The following is a 23,953-nucleotide window of genomic DNA, read 5'->3' on the forward strand; positions in this document are numbered from 1 at the left end:
TGGCGTTCACGCAGATCAGATCGTCTTTATTAGCGGTCTGGAAAGCACCTCCCAGGGTCCCCTGACCCCAGACCGGAGGAAGCCTTGAGAGGTCTGTAGCACCAGGGACATGCCAGGGCCCGAGGGCAAGATGTGCAGCCTAAAGGGGAAGGGACGGGGTGCCCCCTCCCCTGCCCCCGGGATTGCTCAGCACTGGGAAGGTGGGGGAGTAGCAGCCACCTCCCCCCCCACCCCCAGAGACTAGTATGGTTTGGGCGAGTAAATAAAGTAAGACTCGTCAGGCCGGCCTCCCCGAGAGAGGAGCCGTGGAGGCAGCTAGCCCCAAGCAAGGCCTGCGTGGGGGGAGGTTAGTTAGGGTGTCGCTCCCTCCCGGGTGGTGGTGGGGAACTGAGAGGAGTCTGCGGCGGGGGGCTGGCTGGGATGCCCTGGGCAGCAGGGCCTCCCCCACAGTCTCTGAGTCCTGGTCCCCTTGAGTCGGTTTCCCCGCGGCCCTCTAGCCCTCAGGGGATGGGAAGTGATGGCCCCTTCCTCTGTCCTTCCTTCCCCAGGGCCCCAGGTCTGGTGACGGGAGAAGGGGTGTGCAGGAAGGGTTAGCTACCTTCGGCTCAGGCACTGCTGGGCGATGAGGCTCCCCTCCCGGCCTGTCACTGGCCCCCGCCCCTCGGCCCCTGGGGGAGAGGTCCTACCCCTTTGCTGTCCACCTGTCAGTCCCGGGGCTGTCAGGGCAAGAGGCTCCTGGCTCCCACCCTCTGCCCGGCAGCCCCAAAGCCCCGGCCCCAAGGTGGGGGGGTGGGATGGGGCAGGGGAGCGCCCCCCCCCCCGGGCCGCCGCCCCCCCCCCTCAGTCCTGGGTCTGACAGGGAGAGGGCGGCCGGGAGCCCCGGGGCCAGAAGAGGCGGCAGGCCCCGCGGCAGATGAGGAAGAACCAGTAGAGCTGGGGAGCCAGGAGCAGCGCGGCGCCCAGGTTGATGTGGGCCGGGATGGCGCGGGGCACGGCGAGCAGCGGCAGGCCGGCGTGCCGCCCGTAGGCCCAGTACAGGTAGGGGAAGAGCAGCACCCGGCAGCACAGGAAGCTGATCAGCATCAGGGCCCCGTTCACCTTGTGCAGCAGAGTGTGCTGCTGCTTGTACTGCGGGGGGGGGGGGGGGCGGCGGGCAGGGGGCGGGGCGGTCAGGGAGCGGGCGGGGCCCCGACTCCGCCCCCCTCCCCTTCCGCCCCCTCCCCGGACCCCGCCTCCCCTGACCCTAGCCTGCAGCCCCTCCCAGACCTGGTTCCTTGAAGAACCCCTGGAGCTCCCTGAAAGTGCCGTCCGCTGAGGCTCTCACACCCGCAGGCCCCTCTCACCTGGATGAGGATCTTGCCAAGGCAGACGAAGGGGGTGCTGACCTCGGCCATCAGCAAGCAGCCTAGAAAGAAATCTCCCTTGCCCTGACGCCACACCTGCGGAGAAGAGGGAGGAACTAGCCTGGCCTCACCCTGGACTCCCTCCCTTCTTTTCTCTGGGGCCACTTTTGGAGATGCTCAACTCGGAAAGTCTGAACACCTGTGTTCACCCTATTCACGGGAAGCCCCGTATCCCACCAACCATCCTGTGGGTGTGGAGGGGGGACTCTACAGCTTCTGTTACAGACAAGGGAACCAAGGCCAAGAGACCTGCAACAACAGCTCCCAGGCCCCACGGCTGGGCATATCCAGCCCGGGGCCAGGGGATTCCAGACCCTCTCAGTGCTTGGGGCTAGCCTGGTGCTCAGGAAACCCTCTCCGTCCTGGGACTGCCCTGCTGCTGGCGGACCTGGCCACAGGGTTCCCCGGGCTCCTATAGCACTGGTGTGAGCAGGACAGGGAGCCCTGGCTCTCGGCACCCCGACTCACCACCGACAGCGGGAAGCACACAAGCACCATGACGGCGTGGTGGAGAACCATGAGGAACTCCTTGTGCAGGTAGCCGCGCGCCACGGCCCAGGTACTGCCCGGGGCTCTGGGCCCCCCTTCATCCCCTCCGTGCCCCTTGACCTGGTGCTTGTGCCAGTGACAGAGGAACATGGCATAGATGTCATAGATGAAATAGGGCACGGCGAATTGCGTGTAGGCAGAGGAAAGCCAGTGTCTGTTGGGCAGAGAGAGGGGAGGGGAGATCAGAGAGGAAAGGACACGGACAGAGCAGTGACCAGGTGCCTGGGTCAGCCCTGGACGTGCCACCGGAGTCAGATCACAAGGGATACTCACACTTGTGGAAGTGTGAGTGGACTCTTGAGATCCGTGGTGGAACCCAAGGGTAGACGGCAAGAAACTGGCCCACGGTCAGATGGTCACAACGCCGGTAGGTAGGAGTGCTGGGAATCAAATCCAGACTGTCTGACCTCAGAACCCACCCCTTTTTCATATTCATTCATTCATTCATTCTTTCTTTCTTTCTTTCATATTCTCTCTCTCTGCAATATGGGGAGAGGGGAGGTAGGGAGAAGACACCAAAGGACAGCCATAGACCACAGGGCAGTGACAGAATGAGAAAGCAAGCTCAGGCAAGATCTGAGAGACAGGTGGGGTTAGGACAAATGACAGCAGAAGAGGCAAAAGCAATGGAGACGGATCGTACTGGCAACATCCATCGACACGCAGGCACTGTTCTAATATCCAAAACCTTTTACATGCCTAAATTTATTCACTCCCCACAGAAGCCCTATACAGAGTGGGGTTGGTTACCACCCCCATTTTACAGATGAGGAAACTGAGAGACTAGGTGACTTGGCCAAGGAATAACCAACCATGGGAAGTCTGCTGCCACTGTCCCTAGAAGATTCGAGATAGGTATCACAGAGAAGCCTCACTGGGGACTTGGTGGTACTGTCAATTGCTGCCTGTTCTGCCTGAATATGGCCCAAGCTCTTGGTGGTGGTGGTGGTGGTGGTTTTTTTTTTTTTTTTTTTTTCAGGTACAGCCAAGCATTAAGAAGAAAATGCTGAGCAAAAGGTGCCAAGAAGAGAGAAAGTTCTGTGTACTTTGAGAGTAAACAAAAATGAAAAGTGCACGAATATGCAACATTGCATTTTTCTTCTTGACTCAGCACATTGAGCACTTTCTCTTAAACGTTATAGCCGCATGGCGGGTCTGAGGTCAGGGAACCGGCCCAGCTAGGTGGAGGGATGAAAGCAAAGTCAGCCAGAGTGACGCAGAGAAGGAGCTGAGACCACATAGGAGGAGCTGCCCAAGGGAGAAGAGGAATGAGGGTCTGGGGGGAGGCCAGCGAAGGATCGGGTGAGAGGGAAACAGAATGCAAACCCTGGGAAGACCAGCCAGCAAGGGGACAGGTATCCCACTCCAGGAGAGATGATTTGGAGCAAAGAGAATCTGGGACCCATGTTGGAGCATGAAGAAAGGCAAAAGGGAAAGGAAGCAGCAGCCCAGGTTAGACACGCAGGGCAGGAAAGCAGGGAGAGCCCTGGTGGAAAGGGGTTTGACTGGCCCAGGGGGAGTTGGAGCAGGAGTGGCTGGGAGAGCTAGCCCCAGGGGCCAGTGTGGCTTGCGGGGGGCCAGGGGGAGCAGTCCCGGTTTAACCTGAAGAGTTAAACCCGTCCCCCCCACTCTCAGCAGCTAGGTGTTCAGGAGTAGGAACAGCTGTTGTCCCCGGATTAACCCTGATCTTCCCCACCCACCTGAGGATTACAGGGGAAGGGACAAGAACAGACCCGGGGAGGGGGGTAGGAAACATGAGTGGAGAGGTGACCTCTGTGTGAGAAGGCTCCTCTTGGGTCCGGGGGTGGAGGAGAAGGGCAGAGGGGAAGAGGAAGCTAAGTGCCCCAGTGGAATCTGAAGAAAGAGTTAAGTGCCCACTGTGCAAGGGGCAAACTGCTTTGGGCTCACGCAGCTCAGCGCCTCCTCAGGGCAGCCCTTCCAGGAAGGGACTGTGCCTCACTCCACAGAGAAGTGAACTCATCTGTAGAGAAAGAGGGGCGCCGCCAGGTCAGGGTCCTCCAGACTGTGCTCCTACTGCCCAACAGTCACCAGAGAAGGGGGTCAGGACCGGAAGTTAAGCGCGGGGTGTCTGTCTTCAGCACCCAGCCGGGCAATCCTGCAGCAGCCCAGGGGTCACCTGGAGCGGGCCCGTCAGCACCACGGACAGGGCCCCTCTGCTTCCTCCTCCCGCCCCAGCTCTCAGGCCTGGGCTTTTTTGGCAAGCACCGGGCACTGCGGCAGAGTCAGCGCCAAAGGCTGGCCTCTTCACCCTTCCCCGCCCCCCCCACCCCCCACGGCCCAACCGTTAGTGGCCTTGTCTCTGCCATCTCGCTCCTCTGTCTCCCTCGTGCGCATGGAGCTGGGACCGGACACCTGGGTTCTGGGAGGGGGGTGAGCCTGGCATGGGAGGGAGGCACCCCCGTTGGGGTGCTGGTTCGAAAAGGGGTCTGAGGGAGGTAAGCGGGGAGGAAAGGGCACACAGGACTAGGATATGAGGGTCCAGGAAGCCTAGGAGACGCTCTGACAACCCTTTCTGGTCCCCTCTCCTCTTCCCCCTGGCTCTGACCTTTAAGGACAGGACATGGATAAATTTATCCCTGGGTGTTGAGTTGCAGCTAATGCAGTTAACTTGCTCAGTCCCAAGTGAAGGGCTTGGGGGACCACTGAAGAGGTCCCCTAGAAGACCTGGGGTCCTCGGGAGTGACACGCACACACGGGGCTGCGGGAACCTGGGCAAAGTTGGTCTCGTGGCACTTACTGGTCATCAATGACATGCTTGCAGGAGGTGGAGACGATGTAGCCAGCGGTGGAGGCCATGACCGCTTGGACAGAGGACACTAGCCTGGGGAGAAAGAGGGAGCAGAGGTAGAGGAAGGTTTCTTGGTTTCTCTTGTCTTTACTCTCCAGCTCCTGTGCCTCGGGCCAGTGTCTGCCCATCTCTGCCTGAGGCCGGCTTGCCCAGGGCTCGCCCCCCACCTCAGGCTCCGGGACCTGTCCTGCTGCTGCTCCTCAGTACACCGCACTCCTCACTGCTGCCTTCCTGCCCTTGGTCATTGGTGTTCCCGTGGACACCGAGCGGTCCTCCTCTCAGGAAGACACCAGGGAGGTCATCTTGAGAGGAGACAATGCTGTTAACAAGGTGTTTTCCTTGGGAGGGTCGGGACAGGGACAGCACTGGATGGCAAGGAGGTTCCCCAGGCCTGTTCTCGCAGCACTAGGCCATCCGTCACCATGTCACTCTTTGGTGACCCCAAATTCCCCCAGCCAATTTCCCGCTCCCTCTCTGACTGTCCCCAGGCTGCCCTCCCCAACTCTGGCCCTCATTCCAGCTTGTACAGAGTTCTGCTGTTCACTCCTCTGTCCCTTGTCCCCCCAAACATGTGTCCTGACTAATACACAGCTCTCTGCCCCCTGCCTGATTCCCTAATATCTTAACAGGAATGTTTTAGTCACATGCTGGTCCTGCTTTGGAGGGTGGGAGGGTGAATGGGGGAGAGGGAAGAAAAGCAGTCTGGAGACTAGTAGACCAGATGGCTGGGCTTGAACCCGGTCTCCTGGGACAGTGAGGAAGGCGGCGAGGGGGGCAGGAAGCGTGGAGGTACATCCCACCAACCGCTTCAGGAACCCCCAGTCCCTAATGGGCCAAGGGTCCAGGGAAGGACTGGGGCCCCTTCCACCCCGACAATGCCTGAGAAGGGGAGAGGAGCGAGGGGAAGGATGCAGTTTACCTGGCCGAGACAATGACCGCGTCAGCCTCCTCCCAGCGCAGCTGGGGCAGCCGCTGGAGCGTGTTCTTGGAGAGGAGGAAGAGTCCGGGGAATACCACCCCCCCAGCCACCATTGGGGTCAGCATGGTGGCTCAGGCCACGGGCAGGGAGGCTGGTGGCCGCGAGGGGACAGGGAGGCCACGCTGAAGGGAGTTAGAGGTGGGGACGGGAGGGAGGAAGAAAAAGAAAAAGGGGCACAAAGGGGACAGGGCGGGGACAGGATGGGGACAGGATGGGGCCGCGAGTCGGACCGAGGAAGGGAGAGAGGGGGTCAATGAGACTGGGGGAAACGGGGCGAGACTGGGTGGAGGGAGGGTCCGGGGTGGGGAGCGCGAGGAAGCCGGCCGGAGGGCTGGCGCGAGGCCGGAGGAGAGGACTGGGTAAGAGGACAGCCGGGGAGAGGGGACCGGAGGGGGAGGACGATGCGGTGGGGGAGGGGAGGGAGAGAGGCGGCAGGTGGGGGGGGCTGACGTGCCGAGGCTGGGAGGACCCGAGAAGGCGGGGTGGGACTGTGGTGCCAGCCCTGGGGGGGGGAGGGAGGCAGGAGGGAGGGAGGGAGCCGGGAGGAGCGGCCGGGCAAGGGGTCAGCGGCCAGCCCCGCTCTCCTGCCTCCCTCTGCCGCCACGGTCCCTGCCGCCCGGCCCGGGGGCTGCACGGGGCATTATAGAGAGTTCCTGCCCAGCCCCCTGCCCCCTCGGTGCGGAGGGGGAGGGGGAGGGGGAGCCACCGGCTTGGGGAGGGCGGGGGAGGGGTGGGGAATGATGGCACCGACCAGACACCAAGAAACCGGACCTGCAGCAGCGTCTCCCCATGCAGCTCTGAGCCACAGCAGCGGCTGCGACAGAGATGGGGGGGAGCAGAGAAAGAGGGAGGGGGAGGCCCTTAAAGAGACAGCAGCTGCGGCACAGGGGGCTGCTGGGGACATGGGCCGAGGGAGGGTTGGTTCTCCTGTTGGGGAGGAAGCTGTCCCTGGGGTCCCTGGCCAGCTGGGAGGGGGCTTGGAGCCCCCAGATGGGGGCTGGACCCTGTTTCCCACCAGCACGTTTCAAATGCCTGCCATTTCTTCCTCTGCCGGTGCCTCCCAAAGCTTGCCCCTCGGTGGTCCGCTGGGGTCCCCAGTCCAGGGGCGTCACTCCAGCAGAGAGAAAAAGGGTTCCTTGGAGGAGGGAGTGAGACAAAGTGGCGCAGCTTGCTCTCTCTGAAGGATGAGTTTAAGGACTGGATGAGAATAAAAACACCTCAACACGGCCTCCTTCAGGCTCAGAGACCCCCCCACATCCTTTACTCCAATGGGAAGGGGGGAAAGTGGAAGGTGTGGGTGACACGCCCCTAGGTCCCCTCTTGGCGGCAAGCCTGTCTCCTGATCTTGTCTAACATTTGCAAAGCACCTGTCTGGCTTTAACAAGGAGTGGTCCTGAAGCCTTCCATGGCCCTCCGCAAGGCCACATAGTTAGGAGAGGCGGGAGCCCTCCCATGCTGGGTATCTGAGTCGCACGGGGTTTGAAGAAGGTGAGGAAAACTTGCTCCCTCCGAAAACCCGCCTGGAATGGGAGGATGTCCCTGCCCTTGTCCCTCAGGCCGCCTCGCCTTGCCTGGCCTCCCCTCAGCACTGGTCACATTCTTTTCCTTCAGGTTTATTATCTTCCAGTCTCCCCTTCCTGGGGGAGAAGGGGCTTCAAAGAATAGTAGTTTCCCTGTGGGAAAGGACCCCAGGGATTTGCTGGTTCAAACCTCTCATTCAACCGTGAGGAAACTGAGGCACAGTGACTTAGCCCAGGTCATGCTGCATGTCCGTCCAAGGCCCTGCTGGAACCCCATTGGGGCTCTGAGCTGCTTCTTGGAATTTGGCCTTCCTGTCGTGAACCCCACTGTCCCCTGGACTTCTGCATGATGTGGGGCCTGTACCCAAAACGGACTTTGGTTTCCAGGCCTATGCTATGGTGCACTTCAGTAAGCAACCCTGGGGGGCGCCTGGGGGGCTCAGTAGGTTAAACCCTCTGCCTGCAGCTCAGGTCATGATCTCAGGGTCCTGGGATCAAGTCCCACATCCGGTTCTCTGCTCAGCGGGGAGCCTGCTTCCCTCTCTCTCTCTCTGCCTGCCTCTCTGCCTACTTGTGATCTCTGTCAAATAAATAAATCCTTAAAATTTTTTTTAAGAAAAACCACCACACAATCTGTCTTTGCCTGTCCAAACACCTTTCCCTTTGCTCCCCAAAAGAGGTGCAAAAGGCTGGATTTGCAATTTTGTGCTGCCCTCTAGTGGCACGCAGAGGGAACAGACCCTGAGAGGTCTCTAGCCTTTGGCGGAATGAGTTAGGGACAATTTAGGAATAATAGTGGCCCTAGCTTCTTGACCTCAGGGCTTCCCCTAAGGGGGAGGAAAAGGACCCAACTTCTTCTTCTTCTTCTTCTTTTTTAGGATTTTATTTCACAGACGGAGATCACAAATAGAGGGAGAGGGGGAAGCAGGCTCCCTGCCAGCAGAGAGCCCGATGCAGGGCTCCATCCCAGGACTCTGGGATCATGACCCGAGCCAAAGGCAGAGGCTTAACCCACTGAGCCATCCAGGCGGCCCAGGACCCAACTTCTTAAGTGTTTACTACGTGCTGGGCAAGAGGCAAGGTGGTTTATGTTCATTCTTAATTTAATCTTCCCAGATGGTAAGACCTATTTTATAGACAAGAAACAGGCTCAGAGATTTAGGGGAGGGGAAAAAAAAAAAGATTAAAAAAAAAAAACTTGCCCAAGACAACACAGCTATGAGAACTGGCAAAAATGGATAGTTCCAAAGCCAAAGAACAAAGTTGAGTTTGAGGGGAGGATGGATGGTCACAGGGCTCCTTATCTACTTGACTCAGGACTACAAACCTAGTCAATCATGGCTTCTCTTTGGATGACATGAATTACAGCAGACACAGACACTTTCCTGTCTTCCAGGAATCCACCTAGACACCCACATAAACTTTGCCTTCTGCCTGCTCCCTCTCCCACTGGTTTCCATGATAGCTCATGTATATATTAAGCTATGGTGAACAGGTCAAAAATTGGCTGCGGAAGGGCCCGATCCAGCCCACAAACATGCTTTGTTTAGCCGTATGGTGTTGCCAGGATAGTATTTTCTTAAATTCTAACTTATTTGTCAGCGTTTGAAAATTAGGAGATCTCACATCAAAGCTCAACTTCTTTTAAGAAAGAAGCAGGTCAGACAACATGGAGCCCCCTATTCTAGTTCCGTAGCGTTCGGATGGAGTCAACCAGCTGCTGCCCCATGGATGGGCTAAGCATGGAGTCCTCAAGCTCACCAGGCATCCCCAAACAGCCTACAGCCTTGTTCCTGCTTCTGCTTTCACCACTAACTCTTCCTGAAAGCAGGAGCCCAGCTCCAACCAGCCCCAGCCCAAGAAGGATACCCTCACCCTGCCCTCTTACTTGGACGCCACCGAAACAGCCTCTGCTCTCTCCATCCGCAGGTTGGAGTGGCTCTGCAGGCCCCAGCAGAGGACAGTGAAGCTCAGTGGGAAGAAAATGCAGCCCAGTACAAAGAACAGGGCCATGTCTGTCTGGGGTAGAGAAGGTGAGAAAAGATGAGCATGAGAACACACGGTGTCCCTCAGACTCTAAGACTCCCTTCTCCCTGATCACTCAATGCCCCATGGGATCCATCCATCTGTAAGCCATCAGGTGTTGCTCTCCCCTAATCTCTTTGGGATCTTTTTTTTTTTTCTTTTAAAGATTTTATTTATTTATTTGAGAGGGAGAGAGAAAGCATGACCAGGTCGGGGGGGAAACAGAAGGAGAGGGAGAAGCAGACTCTCCAGTGAGCCGGAAGCCCAAGGTAGGGCTCAATCCCAGGATCCCAGGACGAGGAAATCATGATCTCAACTCAAGGCAGATGGTTAACTGACTGAGCCATCCATGTGCTCCTTTTCAGGACCTTTATTTCACTTTAAATATCCCTCATCCAGGACAGTTGGACATCCTGATTTTTTTTTTTTTTTAAATCAAGCAATTACGACAATTTCATTTTCTCCCTGTAATCCTTGGTGCTGGTCTACACTTCCCCATCCATCTCACACCTTAAAATTTCTTCTCTTCATCCTTCAACCCTAAAGACGTGTGCCTGCTCCTTCTTGGGAACTCCCCGCTACCCCGTCCTCTGCCCTCCCCCGAGCTCCTCCCTGCCCCTCTCCCTTTTCCTGGGTTCTCACCTCGAGGGGCAAGGTGGAGGCTACAGACGGAGGCTGGCGGTTCTCCCCAGCACCCAAAACTCAGAAAAAGGAAAGAGGGTGTTCAAATGGTAAAGATACTTGAAATTTAAAAATAATGCTTCTTAAAAAAGAAAAACCAAGGCATTATCCCATTAACAAAGGGAAGTGAAAAAAAAAAAACAAACAAAAAACAGAAAACAAAACAAAAAACCCCCAAGAAAACACACCCCCTGAAAACGTACATATTTACATATGTGTTATTTTTGCCTGGAAGAGCCTCCCCCCCCCTCCACTGCAGGGAGGGGAGGGGTGCGGAAGGCCCAGGGGTGAGGCAGGGAGTCGGGGCCCGCCATCCTGCATCTCTTAGGCAGCTTCGAGGGGACCTTCTCTCAGGACACCAGGAGGGTGTCAAACTGCAAGGGCACGAGGCTGAGGCCGCTGGGCGGAGGCAGTTGAAGGGGGCGGGCACACCTCGCTCCCATTGGTGGGCGGGCGGCCGGTGTAGAAGAGGCTCTCCTCCCCATTGGCCCGCCTCCTGAAACACGCGCCCTATCAGATGCTCCTCTGGCGGGGGTGGGCTGTGCGGGGCTTTCGAACACGGAACTGACCAATTAGAATTCGTCGCGGGCTTGATGGACAGCTCCGTTTCAGGCCCCGCTGAAAAAGGGGTCAGGAAAAGGGGGGCGGGGGGAACACGAGCGCCCCAGGACTCGCGGCTGTAACAGGCCCTACAGTAGAGGATCATAGTTAAGATGGCACTTTCTAGAGTGGGACCATCTGGGCTTCAAAATCCGACTGCGGATAATAAAAGAAACTGACTGTAGGCCTCCCTTTGGATGAACTTCAAAACGGGCAGAAAATCTTTGGTGGAAAATCAGCGCTTAACTTGCTGGGGAGCTCCTGACCGAGGGGAGACCCCTGCGAGCCTTCGGAAGCGTTGGGATTGCCCTTACTTTGATCAGGAGTGTACACACGGGTAAACGTGCCCACGGCGTGCCCTTAAAATGTGTGCATTTTATTTAAATGAAGCTGGAATTAATTTTTAAAATGCTAAACAAATGTAGGCTCTTCCATTCCCTGAATGATGGTGGGCCAAGCTCTGTGGACCTCAATTCTTCATCTGTGAAGCTGGTATAAAATGAGACCAGGTCATTAAATGATACTTACAGAACATTTACTGTGGGCCGGACACTGATCTGAGTGCTTACAAATAACTCATTTCCCCATTAGCAGAGGAACAGCTTTGCGGGTTGTGTATTATTGTGCCTATTTTAAAGAGATGGGAAAACAGAGGCACAGAGAGGTTTGGTACCTTGTCCAAGGTTACACAGGAAGAGAACGAGGATTTTTAAAATCCTATTTTCTGACTGCATTGGTCTCTATAAATTTTTCTAACTCTTTTTAAGATACTTAAAAATATATTTTATTTATTTATTTGACAGAGAGAGAGATCACAAGTAGGCAGAGAGGTAGGCAGAGAGAGAGGCGGAAGCAGGCTCCCCGCTGAGCAGAAAGCCCCATGAGGGGCTCCATCCCAGGACCCCAGGATCATGACCCAAGCCAAAGGCAGAGGCTTTAACCCACTGAGCCACCAAGGTGCCCCTGTTTTCGTTTTTTGTTTTTAAGATTTTATTTATTTATTTGAGAGAGAAAGAGAGCACAAGGAGGGGGAGGGGCAGACAGAAAGGAGCAGAGATGGAGAAGCAGACTCCCTCCTGAGCAGGGAGCCTGACCCCGGAACCCGGCCACAAGATAAGATTGTTAAAGATGAAGCCTTTAGTGGCCTAATGAAACATTCTCCCAACCATCTTCTCCTCATCCTCTGAGGAGGACCCCTTGCCCTGACTGCATAACCCATCGTGGGTAACGACTCAAGTCGGAAACGTTTGGGTTAGAGCCGTGTTTCTCCGCCCTTTCTCTGCCATTATCCTCCCTAAGCAGCCTTTTTAGACATTTTGTTTCCTAGTCACCATGTCTCACCATGAAATTCTGATAACACAGATAAACTGCATATCTGTGCTTAGTATACTAAAAAGAGGTTTTTTTAGTTTGCTTTGGTTTTTTGTTTGTTTGTTTGTTTGTTTGTTTTTTGGTGTTTTTTTTTGTTTTGTTTTTTTTTTTTTTTTTTTTTTTTTTTTTTTTTTGCCACCGAGAACCTATTTGTGTCCCCATGGGGGCGATATTAGCCCTGTGAAGGTCCATTAGAGCCACCATCCCCACTCAGGTTCTTAGCCAGAACACCCGAACACACCATCTCAGCATCCGATGAAACACTGCTGGTCCCATTTCACAGACGCACGCGGCGAGACACTGCATTAATGATCAAGGACTGAAATGGCTGGTAAATGCATTAGGAATCCAGAGACCTACGGAGATCCTAGCTCAGCCACTTAACTATCTTCTTCAAAACTGCGCTTTCTCACACGGAACATGGTGGGATTGGTCCAACGAGGTCTTCTCTAAACCTCAGGGTTTGTTTTGTCCGTTTGTTTTTGCCCTATTTGACCGGATAATAGCAAATATCTGTACAGTGCATACTAGCCCTATACATAAACGAGCTAATGGGGTCGTCACAATAACCTAAGGAGGAGATACTAAAGATTATATAACCTAAATAACCTAATAACCTAAACGTTATTACTTTCCGTTTACAGAGGGAAAATCGAGGCACAGAGAGGTCGCGTGATTTGCTCAAGGTCACACAGGCAGTTAAGTGGCATAGCTAGGATTTGAACCTCATAGTCTGACTGGCAGAGTACCCACTCCTAACCGCGCACTTGAAAAGGAAACTCTTTATCACTATCGAAAATAGAATACCAGTATCACTTGCGTAAATAGAAGGTAACAAAAAAAATTAATACAATGAAAAAAAAAAAAAAGTGTTCTAACCTTCTAGCTAGATACTTTCACCTGCTAGGAATTCTGAGCTGGAGGCCTGCACTCTGTTTTGTTAAAGACAAGACAAGGCAAGATAAGCACGGATAGAGAGGTGTTAAAGGGCTTCTGGCAGCAAAATGAGACATGCTCCTGGAATAATCAGAAGTGTTGAAGAGGAATTGGAAGAGGATAGCTTGCGCCCGCACATGCATGCGCACCCTGTCCTGCAGATGGGTGAAGAGTGTAAAATAAACCCCAGATCGGACGCGTTCCACGTACCGTGATCCCTTGTCAGGGCGTTCTAGGGGTGCCTGAACTCCCAGGAGGAGGAGGGGAGGCCGCGTCCGTTCTGGGGGCGGAGGCGGGGGGCGGCCCTTGGGACCGCGCCCAAGGAGAGGGGCCGTGTGGGTGGCCCTCCCCCAGGTGCCCATCCAGGGACTCTGGCTGTTTTCCGCCCCAGCCTGGCTCCCCAGAAGAGTCTCTCACCCGCACGCTCGCCGTCCTCATACACCTGTCACACAATTCACGGCTGGGGCGGGGGGGGGGTGTGGAGAGGGTAGAGTTTACCGGTTCCTACTACTCCAGGCTCCTATGTCCAAATGCTGTCTTGGGCATCCTCTCCGCCTGGGTGCTCTGAGCCTTGGCCCTAGGAGGCGGGCGTGCAGGTGCGGTATCACCGAAGGCCATGAGTAAGTAAACAATAAGCAGCCAGAAGTGGCCTGTTTCCCACATGATACCCAGGGAAGGGTCCAATTCCCCCTACCCGCGCCCTGGGGAGAGTCGCACCCAGTGTGCCAGAGCATTTATTATTTAGTACTTTTATTGTACCTGTCGCAGGTTAGGCACTGTTCAAAGTGAGCCCAGTCCCACCCTGGGCTGGGGCCCAGAAGAGGGGCCCCATCGGCGAGTGGAATGAGAAAATGATGAGTCTGGCCCTTTTGTCCCCCACAGACCGGCTGTGTGATCTTGGTCAAGTGTCAGAACCTCTCTGAGACTCAGTTGTATACACACCAAGTTCCGCTGCCTGGGCTCAAATTGTAGCTTTGCATGAGGAGAACTCATGCAAGTGATTTATTGCTTCTTAAAATAAGGAAAGGGACAGGAGCAGTCCCCTCTCTCCCTCGGGCTATAGGATGAGTCAGTGAGATGTGTGTAAAGCACAGTTCCTATGTGGGCCCTTGTAAATCTAGGATATGCATTCCGAGTTGTTCTGGTTCTTTTTTTTCTTTTTCATGAGCCCGTCTTCTATGCTGGGGACTCCACATACCTTTCCTCCGATTATCACGAGCCCCACGTTACGGATGAGCGAGATTCAGGCTCGTGAGGTCAGCTGATTGCCCAGGGTCACACAGATACACAGTGGCACAATTAGAATCCATCGCCTGTCCTAAAATTCTTTTTCAACCGGGTCAGGATTCTTTTCCATCCATAAAATGGGAGTAATGAGGGGCACCTGGGTGGTTCTGTCTGTTAAGTGTCTGCCTTCGGCTCTGGTCATGATCTCAGGGTTCTGGGATGGAGCCCCACATTGGGCTCCCTGCTCCGTGGGGAGTCTTCTTCTCCCTCTGCCTCTCCCCCACCCCCTGCTCCTGCTCTCTCTCTCTCAAATAAATAAATAAAACCTTTTAAAAATTAAAATAAAATTAAAGTAAGATGGAAATAATGGTTCATGCCACTCGGGTCTGCTGTTAGGATTAAATAAGATAAAGTCTGGGAGAAGGGCTTGATTGATGCTTACTCTAGCTCTGGTCACCCTAACTTCTTATTCCCTGGGAGTGACTACCTGAGCACAGGACTTTCATTTTCCTAAAAGGATGCTGATAACCTCCTCTTAGTCTCTGGGAGGCAATATCGTCTGATGTCCACAGGATGGGTGGAAAGTCTAAGATCAAAAAATCGGAGCGGCCGGGTTCCGGGTTCCGTTCCCATGCCTGCGGGCAGGCTGGGCTGGGTGTCTCTCACCTCCTGGGTGTTCGGTGGGTCTCAGATCTCCTGCCCGCCCCATAAGGACGGAGAGTCCCTCATCTTTTTCTCTCCTTCCTGGGGGCTGTGCAAAACGTCACATGGTCCTATCTGACATCTCTAGCTTTAACCGGAGGAGAGGGAGACCTTGTGGTTGTGCAGCTGTCATGAAGTCAGTTTCTCCCTGCCTCCAGCAAATGGTGTGATGTGGGCAGAAGTGGCCTTGGCATAGTGGGTGTGTACGTCACCCGTCCATTGGTTTGTTTCGCCCAGAGGAGGCCCGGTGTGCTGTCCACCATCCTACATAATGTATGAGCCGTGGTAGGAACAGAGTACCATCAACAGTCAGTCTGACCACTGCAGGCCGTGGACGTGTCCAGAGGCCTTGCCAAGGCTGACGTCTCTCTGTTGGCAGGAACAGCACAGAGGGAGGGAGTCTGTGTCACCTGAGGCCTTTCCTGGGGCTGGGGTGGGAACTGGCCTGTCTTGGGCCTCAGGATTCTGCAAAGAATACAGGGCAGACAAGAAGACGTCCCCAAGAAGGCAGTCTGACTCTAGAGGCAACAGTGGTGACACTGGGGACAGCTAGCCTCTGAGAGGGCTGGGGGTGGCGGAGCAATGGTGGGTGGGACTCTGTGGCTGAAGGTGAGAAGGGAGATTTGGTACAAACCCTGGCAATTTCTGGGGTTGCCTCGTGGTGCAGGAAATCTCCATGGAGAGCAGCAGAGATGAGGTAGGAATGGGTGGAGGCCATGGACAAAGGTGGGTATTTGGTGCTGATGTGGAAAACAAAGGCGGAAGAAAAATTTTTTAATTTCCTACAGCCTGTCGACAAGTCCTTGAAACAGGCAGAGTGACATTCCTCTTGGGACTCAACTGTCTCAAGGGCAAAAGGCAATCCTAGCCCATCCCCCACCTCCTGGGATCCTGTAAGCCTACTTTAACATTCAAAAATTCTTTGGAAAACTTCCTTTATCTCTGAGTCCCCCAAGATGCATGTTGGCAATCATCCTCCAAGCATATCGCCCATAGATATACAGCTGAAGGGTCTCATGCCTAAGGTTTTATTAGACGGAATAAATGACCTTTCCCAACAGCAGCTGGCTCCCTTGCTTCCAAAATTCCTTAGAGACTTACACTATCCCAGACCTCCTCCCAACTTGAAAGTATACAATGGGCCACTCCTCATGACCCCAGGGCAGTTCTGCCCACAGGACCTGCCCAGTGCTTGAATAAAATCACTTTTTTGCACTAAAGATGCCTCAAGAATTCTTTCTTGGCCATAGGCTTGGAACTCTAACTTTTTTCCCTACATCACTGTTTTCAGGGGACGTGCCGGATGCAGGACATGTGGATGAAGCCCGAGTCCTCTGTGTGCTTATGTGAGCATACAGAGTGCAATCATGTATGTGTAGATCCCAAAAGGGCAGGAATGCAAGTTGGGAGTCCAGGTGGCTTGAGAGCCAGGGGAGGACTAGGGCATCTCGGTAATAACCCTTTCTTGGTGGATGGCATCGGATTTGATTCGTTCATGGAATCAGTTGAGTACTTGCTGGAGGCCCCCAAGATCCTACCAACTGCCAGGGCTTGGGATACGGGAATGAATCAGATCCAGGCGCCTGCCATCTAACGGTCTAACGGGGAGCCAAGCACCAAAGGGGAGAATTCAAAAACCTTGTCATCAGTGCTGGAATAAGCTTGTATATTAATCAGGCGCCCAAAGCAGCCACTTCCACCTGTGGTTGGCAGTAGGCAGGAAGACCTCCCTGAGGCAAAATCCCACAGAGGCTTGAAGGTTGAGGGAGTTCCTCAAGGTTGAGGGAGTTCCTCAGGGGAAAACAGGGGAAGGGTGTTGTTCTAGCAGGCGGAACCGTATATGCAAAGGTGTGGAGCTGTGGAAACCTTTGCACGGGCTCAGGAGCCTCGCCCAGATCCCATCAAGGAGAAGATTGGAAGAATGTGGAACACAGAAGAGTCTGACTTGTTTCCAGATCACCAGATCCTCCTCCCCCAGGGGAATGTGCGCCACACGTGGGCAGGGAATTTGCTTAATTCTCTGCTGGTGGCCCAGAGTCTAGGGGAGATAGGCGGTTCCTGAACAGAGGCAAGACAGGAGCGGGCCAGCCTGGTTGAGGTGGACAGTCCGCTAAGCATTTGGACTTTGTCCTTTGGAGGTTTAAAATAGAAAAGACGCGGGCGCGTGGGTGGCTCCGTGGGTTAAGCCTCTGCGTTTGGCTCAGGTCATGATCCCGGGGTCCTGGGATCGAGCCCCGCATCGGGCTCTCTGCTCAGCGGGGAGCCTGCTCCCCCCACCCCGCCTGCCTCTCTGCCTACCTGTGATCTGTCAAATAAATAAATAAAATCTTAAGAAAAAACAAAATAGAACAGACGCGGGATCTGAGTGGGGGGATCCCTTGGCCTGGGACCCGAAGGTTGGGGAGACCCGCCCGGTCTACACTGGCGCGCCGCCAGTAAACACTGAGCGGGGTCGGGTCGACGGGAAGCAGAAGGCGCCACGACCGACCCGGCGGCTTTTTCACAACATCCCCGCGAGGCAGGAGCGGTGCGGGGGCGGAGGGGGGTTCCTGAACCGCGTCCGAGTCACGCAGCCCGCTGGCCAGTCGCCAGGGCTCGGTCTCCCCTTTGCGGCGCCGCCGCAGGACCCAGCCCGGGGTGAGGCTCGACCCGGGCCTCTGGCGGCGGGAAAACCCGGCCGGCCGCGGCGAAGCGAGGCGGGGGCCGCCCCGGATCTAGCCCGGGCAGAGCGACGCGCGGCCGCGAGAAGGAATTTGGGTCTCGGCGGCCGCCGTAGGAGCGGCGCTCGGGTCGCCATGGCAACGGCCAGAAGCCGCGGGAGCTTCTGGGCGGTGCCGCCGCCGCGGCCCCTTGGACGAGCGCCGCGCGGAATCCGCGAACTGTCCCCCCGGCCCCGAGGGTGCAGGTGCTGGGGACCGGTCCCCGGAGGGAGCCAGGGTGCGGGGACAGCCGGGGGTGTGGCCAGGGTCAGCCTGGGGCCTGCGAGGGGGACGCCTCCCCGGGCCCCTGACCCCCACTGTCCGGACCAGGACGATGTTCGGCCTCAGTTTCTCCAAGTGGGAGCTGGGGGGCTGGGTAGTGGGCACGCCCGGTCCGATGGCCCCTCTCAGCCTCCGAGACCGGGACTTTCTCTGCTTGCAGGTCCTGGACTGACGGCGCTGTCCTGACCCATGGACGTGAGTCCCGGGCCCCTCACCCTTTCTTGCAGCGGCCCCCTCGGGGCCTGAAGGTCACTTCGAGCCCCAGCGCAGACTGGACAGGGGACTGTTTTCCCAACAGAGACCCTGCGAGCTCAGGACCGGCGCTGGGAGAGCGTGCCCGGGATAGATAGCCCTCGCGGGCAGAGCACGTTTCCGCTCTTCTGGCGGGACGAGACGCTTGCCTCGTAATCGTAACCGAGGAGGAAAGGCATCTCGGGCTGGGGGAACAGCCGGGGCAGAGACTCGGGCGTGGGAGGGCGCCTAGACCTTTGGGGAGCTGCTAGGACTTCAGTCTGGCTGGAGTATAGAGGGGGAGGGAGGGAGGGAGGGAGGGGGAGGCAGGGCTGGATTGGGGCTTAGGCGCTGAGATAAGTTTGGACTGAGTCAGTGGGAGCCGTTGATGGATTGTAAGGAAGGGAGGGTACGCAACACAGCTGGTGTGGAAGGGGGCAAGATTGCAAGTCGGAAGACCCTTGGGGAACAGTAACGTCACCTGAGGGGTGGCCCCCTAGAGCCGAGGAGTCAGAGATAATAGGTACCTATGGAGAGGCATTTTGAGAGCAAGATCAACAAGTCTTGGAAAATTCTCAAATGACCCACAGATCCGGATGGGCCTGAGATGGGGATGGGAATTTGGGAAACAAGAGCGTGTGGGCCTGATGAATGAATGCCCGCCATCCAGGGGCTGTTCCTCCCCTCATCCCAACCAGCTCCGGCCGGTCGGGTTGTCCCTCCTGGTGTTTCTGTGTTCCCCACAGCCCCCTCCACCTCCTTGTCACCTCTTCCTCCTGTGCTTGTCCAGGCCGCCTCTAGCCCGTGGAATCCAACCCCGGCTCCCATCAGCAGTCCTTCCCTGCTGCTCCCCGTCCCTGCCATCGTGTTCATCGCTGTGGGCATCTATTTGTTGCTGCTCGGCGTCGTGCTGCTGACTAGGCACTGCCTGCTGGTGAGGGGCCTGGTGGAGGCCAACCGGTGGGCTCCGGGGAAGAGGAAATGGGCCGCCAGTGCCCTCATCTGCAGGCCTTTACCCTGAGGCTCCTATGCTGTTGAGTCCCTGCGTCTGCCCCTAGCAGTTGTGTCTTCCCACCCGCCCCCACGTCCTCCCACCATCTGGCTCAGGTCCGAACCCCCTTCCATCTCCTACCTAGGCCCAGGGCTGCTGTGCCGACTGCAGCTCCCCCTGCAGGAAGCAAGGGGCCTCTAGGCCCCAGGACTATTGCTGGACCTGTGCAGAAGCCTGTGACTTCCCTCTGCCCAGCCCAGCCCACTGCCTGGATGCCTGCTGCCCCCAGCCCACGGAAGCTGTGAGTTCCCATCCGAGCCCTGCCCTGGGCCCTCTCTGGGCATTCTTTTGTTGGTGGTGGTCAACAAACATGGATTGCTGAGCATCTGCTTTGGGCTGGGCTCAGTTCTGGGGACTGGGTCAGTGGGGAGACAGCCAAAGACACCTCAAACGGCAGCATATTACATACTCTCTGGTGCCACAAGCTACTTGGAGAAAAGAAAACAAGGGTGGCAGCTGGGGGCAGGTGTGTAACCTGAAGGGCATACGGGGTTCTGAAGATGGTGGTTAAAAGAAAAATCAGCCCAGCCCAGAGCGCCTCCGTTCACCAAGTGAGGACAATGCCACAGATCCCGTGCTCCCTTATGGACATTACCATTTACTCAACAGCCCCGAGAGCTCGGTATTTTTAAAAACCTGGATACGTATAGTTCTGAGTATGAAAAGCATTGATTACAAAGTGTGCATGTAGAAATACATAGAAAGCACCAGCGTAGAAAAAAGCTCGCTAACCAAGGCAGCTACATTTTGTGTATGCCCCTCGTGTACTAACAGACAGCTGTCCCTGCTCTGTTACCTGCCAGTATTTGGCAAAGATGGGGTCCTGCCGCAGATACTCTTTCATCCCTTCTGCTACTTGCCTTTTTGACTTGACATCACACCTTGACACCCCCCTCCCCGCCACCGCCAACCGTCCTGCGCCTGTGTATGTAGACAGGTAAGTATTTCTGTCCTCTCTTTGCGGGGCGGGGAGGAGTTGGCTGCGGGAGGTTTGGTCACTTCTACAATGTTACACAGCAGAGGCTAGCACAGCGAATTGCTCCATTGTGTGTCGAAACAGTCCTTGGGGAGAAGCCTGGCTCCCGGAGGACAGGCCACTTTCGTTTTTGTGGGTTGAAAGACGGTGAATGGAGTTGACCACCTTCCTATTTTAGGCTCTGATTTAGGCAGGGACGCTCTTGCCCTTGAAGTGGTGACCTTGCCCAGGAGGAAAGAGGGAGCATCAATGATTAAGCGAATTCATAACTTGGGCTCACTGTAGTTGGTCAAATTCCTAGGAGATGTTTTGAGTCTTAAAGGAAATTACAGGACCAGAGGCTCTTCTCTTTAAAAAAAAAAAAAAAAAAAATAGAGTTTTCTTCTGTTTTCCTGGGGTAGCTTGGAAAGGGAGCCCGGGATGAGGATAAGGGGCCGAAGAGGGCAAAGACAACCCTGGGTCCTAAAAAATCCCTATTTTATAGGAAATGCTCAATTACAAAACGATTTATGGCCCCTTGTCCAGGGTATGCGGTCCCTTGCCTCCTCTTGTCCGTCCGGGCCTCTGCTCGGGCAGGGTGACAATGGAATAAGGTGCAGGGGATTGCAGACCTGCACACTCTAGGACCTGATCTACCTGGCTTCTGCCAGCACCAGGAAGGAAGGATTCTAGAATGGCCACAGGGCAGGATCGTCTTGTCTTTGAGCTGTCTTTGCACGAAGTACAGTAAAATATCTGTTCTTCAGTTTCCTTATAGTAACAGTAACAACCACAAATAGGACAAGGCTCTTGTCTACTTGACAGCTGTTAGAAACGGGCTTCCAGGGGCTGGAGTGACTTACCTGAGGCCCAGGCTAGGATGCAAACCCGAGTTTCTCTTCCTCTCTGGGGGAGACACCTGCCTGCCCTGCTGTTTTCGCCAAGCAAGTGGCAGAGATCGCGCTCATTCACCCACTCCTTCACCTACTAAGGATCTACGCAGTCATCGCCAGGGCCCGGTGCCAGGCCCTAGGGGCTCTGCAAAACAACCTGGACCTGGCCCCAACCCACATAGGGCTTCCATTGCAGCAAAAGACAGAGAGGAAGAAGTGGGCAGTTACACTAGAGCAGGAGAAATGAGGTGGTATATAGTGAGATTGCTGGGTCTCAGCCCTGTGTGTGATCAGAGACGTGGAGGAGACAGACACAAAGCCAGGCCTCTGGGCCCCCCACCCAGGAGGTCAGGCTGGGGCAAGGGATCCATGGAGAGCTGTGGCAAGAATCCCTTCCTTTTCTCGAGTGCTCGGTATGTACTAGGCAGCGGGCTCAGTTCCTTCCACTGATTCCCCACCGTGAGCCTCTGAAGCAGGCATTCTTACTTGTTTCAGAGATGACCAAACAGGCTCAGAACATGAGCAGGCCCAAGGTGGGCATGCATTTGGTTCAAATCCAGGCCTGAGCTCTGGACACCACAGCGTTGCAAAAATCCGGGGAAAGGGAATCCAAGCCGAAGCTGTAGAGTCTCAAGAGGCACACAAGGGTTAACAGGCTTGTGGCATTCTTGTTTATGTACTGAAGTAGCAGATTCCTTCCAGAAGCCACATGGCCGCTTGTGAGAGTCGAGAAATCCATTAGACAGTTATTAATGACTCGCTCTAAACCTTTCCAGTGGACAGAGCCCAGAAATGCTTTTAATTCCCTCTCTCCGAGGTGAGGGTGGCAGAGCACACAGCGCCGGACAAGGAATGACGGGGCGGCCCCCCCAAACCCACAGAGCCCACTTCTTCCCAAACTGGGACTCCCCAGGGATGCCCCAAACCACCCCCTCATCAGATACAAGGAAACCGCTTCACTCCCCCTTCTGCCATGGGGCTTCCAGTCTCCTCCTTGGGAGACAGTCCTGCTGAAGGCCACGCCAGCCCAGTTCAGACCCCTGTCCCTCTCTCCAGCAGCTCCCCTTCCCTCACTGGAGCCCCTAGTGAGATCTGATCTCCGCAGTCATCTGACACCGCACCCCCAAACCTCAGCTGTTGCAAAGGTCATTCCCCTATTCCTGGCTTGGCCTGGCATCTGATTGAGCCGTGCAACTGTGGCTGCCAGCTAGCTGGGCCTCAGGCCTCAAGGAGCCAATATCCTGGCGCATCCTGGGTGTGTCCCACTCCAGCCGCTTGGCCGGGCTCCAGTCCATGCATGAAGCAGTGGCGGATCACCCCCGTCGCTGGGCAGGAGAGGAGTAGGTTGAAATAGACCAGTTCTCTCTTCTTGTCATGAAGGGCACGCAGTCCTATTCCCCAAGAGACAGACCCTTCTTTTTCCCCCGGGAGCTGAGGAGTTCTCTCTTTTCCCAAAGAGGGGAAAACGCTTTGATTGCTCCATTCATTGGGCATTCACTTGTGCCTCATGTACCTGCAGAGGGTGAGTCCTCGTGCTTGCTCAACGGGGATAGGAGACGAGCTGTCCCCTGTCCCTGCAGAAGCTGATAGCTCTGGGCCTGGGAGGCAGTGGAGTCATGGGGGATCTCTGTCTCTGAGCCTCCGCTCCCTCTTTTGGAAAGAGGTCTCCATGCAAGGTTCTGATAAATAAAAGAGTTGTGGCTCTCGGAAACATTTTTTTAAAAATCTGCCAGTTACCATTTTCAAAGACAACTGAGATTTTTCAGAATCATTCATGATTACAGTCTGTGCCTTGCAGGGAGCCGACACTCAGAAATAATGGGCGGGGTCCTGCAGTTCGGTCTCACACCGAGGAAGAAAACAGAACCAGGTTCTTGTTGTCATGGAAGGAAAATCTGTGTGTGCTCTCCCCCATTTGCTCCCTGGGAACTGAGTGAGGCCACAGGGATACAGCAGAACCAGCTTTGAGCGGAATGTCAGTACTTCATGGAACAGGATTACTTGGTTTCTCAGTCTCCTTGCCTTTAAAAGGGGAAGAAGGAAAGACACCCCCCCCCCCCCGCCGCCGAATAATGTCTTCCAGCTCCTGGACTCGGTTGTTTGGAACGCTGCCTCCCTGTTCATGTCCCAACAGCGCAGGGAATTGATCTGTTCCCAAGAGTAGTAGGTGGTACCCTCTGTTCCACTGGGCAAATGTGGCTTCCCAGGCCTCTCTGTTCCTTTCTCCCTGGAGAGGGAAACAGCGTAGGGGACTGGTTGTCCTTCTCCCTGCCCACCTCCCCACCCCTCTCTCTCTCCCTCAGGGTTGGGCCCCCCGCTGCCCTCGCTGCTGCCCGCTCTGTGACTGCGCCTGCACCTGCCAGCTGCCTGACTGCCAGAGCCTCAACTGTCTCTGCTTTGAGATCAAGATCCGATGAGGACCCGGAGTCCTTGCCCCTTGGAGAGTGGCCAACCCCCGGGGCCCCCACGCCCCGTTCCCTGACGGGGCCTCCAGGCACCTTTCTCCAGGCCCCTGGAACCACATATGGCCTGGCTAGCTCATTGGGCTGTGCAGAGCCTGGCTCCCAGCAGAGCAGGACTCAGAGAGCCCTTGGCCATTTGGACTGTCCTTTGGAGGGCCAGGAGGGAGAGGGGCTAGCGCTCTGGCAGAGGACCCCACGGGCCTATCCTCCTCTCCATGTAAACCGTTATCACTGAAGGTGAGGTGGGAGACACTGCTCACCACAGACCACCTATGGGACAGACTTGAACCTGCAGTATGAGGATCTAGGGCTGCCCCAGCCACACCTTGCTGTGGATTCTCGGTGAGTGTCGTGCCCGCATCTGCTCTCCCGGCCAAAGGAATGGTCGCCCCAGAATCAGAAGAGCCTCCTTCAGGGCCCAGAGGGGCCGGAGGCTAGAGAAGGCAGCCGGGAGGGCCACAGATCCCAGGCTCCTTTCCTCTTCTCCCTCCCCACAGATCCCTGTGCAGAGATCCATTTCTCTTGACCACCTCTGAGGGCTTCAGGCTGGATTTCCAAGAAAATTTCCTCTAAGGTAC

At 55.7% G+C, this 23,953-nt stretch overlaps 2 protein-coding genes across 9 annotated transcripts; one reads left to right on the forward strand and one right to left on the reverse strand.

Moving 5' to 3' along the window:
• Positions 1-21,000, reverse strand: TLCD3B (TLC domain containing 3B). Of its 5 annotated transcripts, none has more exons than XM_013046586.2 (7): positions 10,170-10,364; positions 9,928-9,986; positions 9,149-9,275; positions 4,711-4,794; positions 1,872-2,106; positions 1,344-1,439; positions 1-1,128 (listed from the first exon to the last, which is right to left on the reverse strand). In XM_013046586.2, exons 3-7 carry the CDS (start codon positions 9,271-9,273, stop codon positions 841-843), a joined length of 828 nt encoding a protein of 275 aa, XP_012902040.1. In that variant the 5' UTR covers positions 9,274-9,275; positions 9,928-9,986; positions 10,170-10,364; the 3' UTR covers positions 1-840. The 5 variants fall into 5 exon arrangements, with proteins under 5 accessions (XP_012902040.1, XP_044928561.1, XP_004774001.1 ...); XM_045072626.1 differs by having other exon boundaries at positions 9,149-9,279; XM_004773944.3 differs by lacking the exons at positions 9,928-9,986; positions 10,170-10,364 and adding an exon at positions 20,884-21,000 and having other exon boundaries at positions 9,149-9,279.
• On the forward strand, positions 17,593-23,953 carry LOC123389851 (keratin-associated protein 10-11). Of its 4 annotated transcripts, none has more exons than XM_045072622.1 (7): positions 17,593-17,739; positions 17,944-17,978; positions 18,805-18,948; positions 19,151-19,306; positions 19,869-20,002; positions 23,217-23,717; positions 23,873-23,953. In XM_045072622.1, the coding sequence occupies exons 2-6, from the start codon at positions 17,973-17,975 to the stop codon at positions 23,608-23,610; spliced, it is 834 nt and encodes a 277-aa protein (XP_044928557.1). In that variant the 5' UTR covers positions 17,593-17,739; positions 17,944-17,972; the 3' UTR covers positions 23,611-23,717; positions 23,873-23,953. The 4 variants fall into 4 exon arrangements, with proteins under 4 accessions (XP_044928557.1, XP_044928555.1, XP_044928554.1 ...); XM_045072620.1 differs by having other exon boundaries at positions 17,593-17,707; XM_045072619.1 differs by lacking the exons at positions 17,593-17,739; positions 17,944-17,978 and having other exon boundaries at positions 18,336-18,948.

Source organism: Mustela putorius, unplaced genomic scaffold (assembly GCF_011764305.1).
Source record: "Mustela putorius furo isolate JIRA1106 unplaced genomic scaffold, ASM1176430v1.1 tig00004039_pilon_pilon_pilon, whole genome shotgun sequence".
Classification (NCBI taxonomy): domain Eukaryota; kingdom Metazoa; phylum Chordata; class Mammalia; order Carnivora; family Mustelidae; genus Mustela; species Mustela putorius.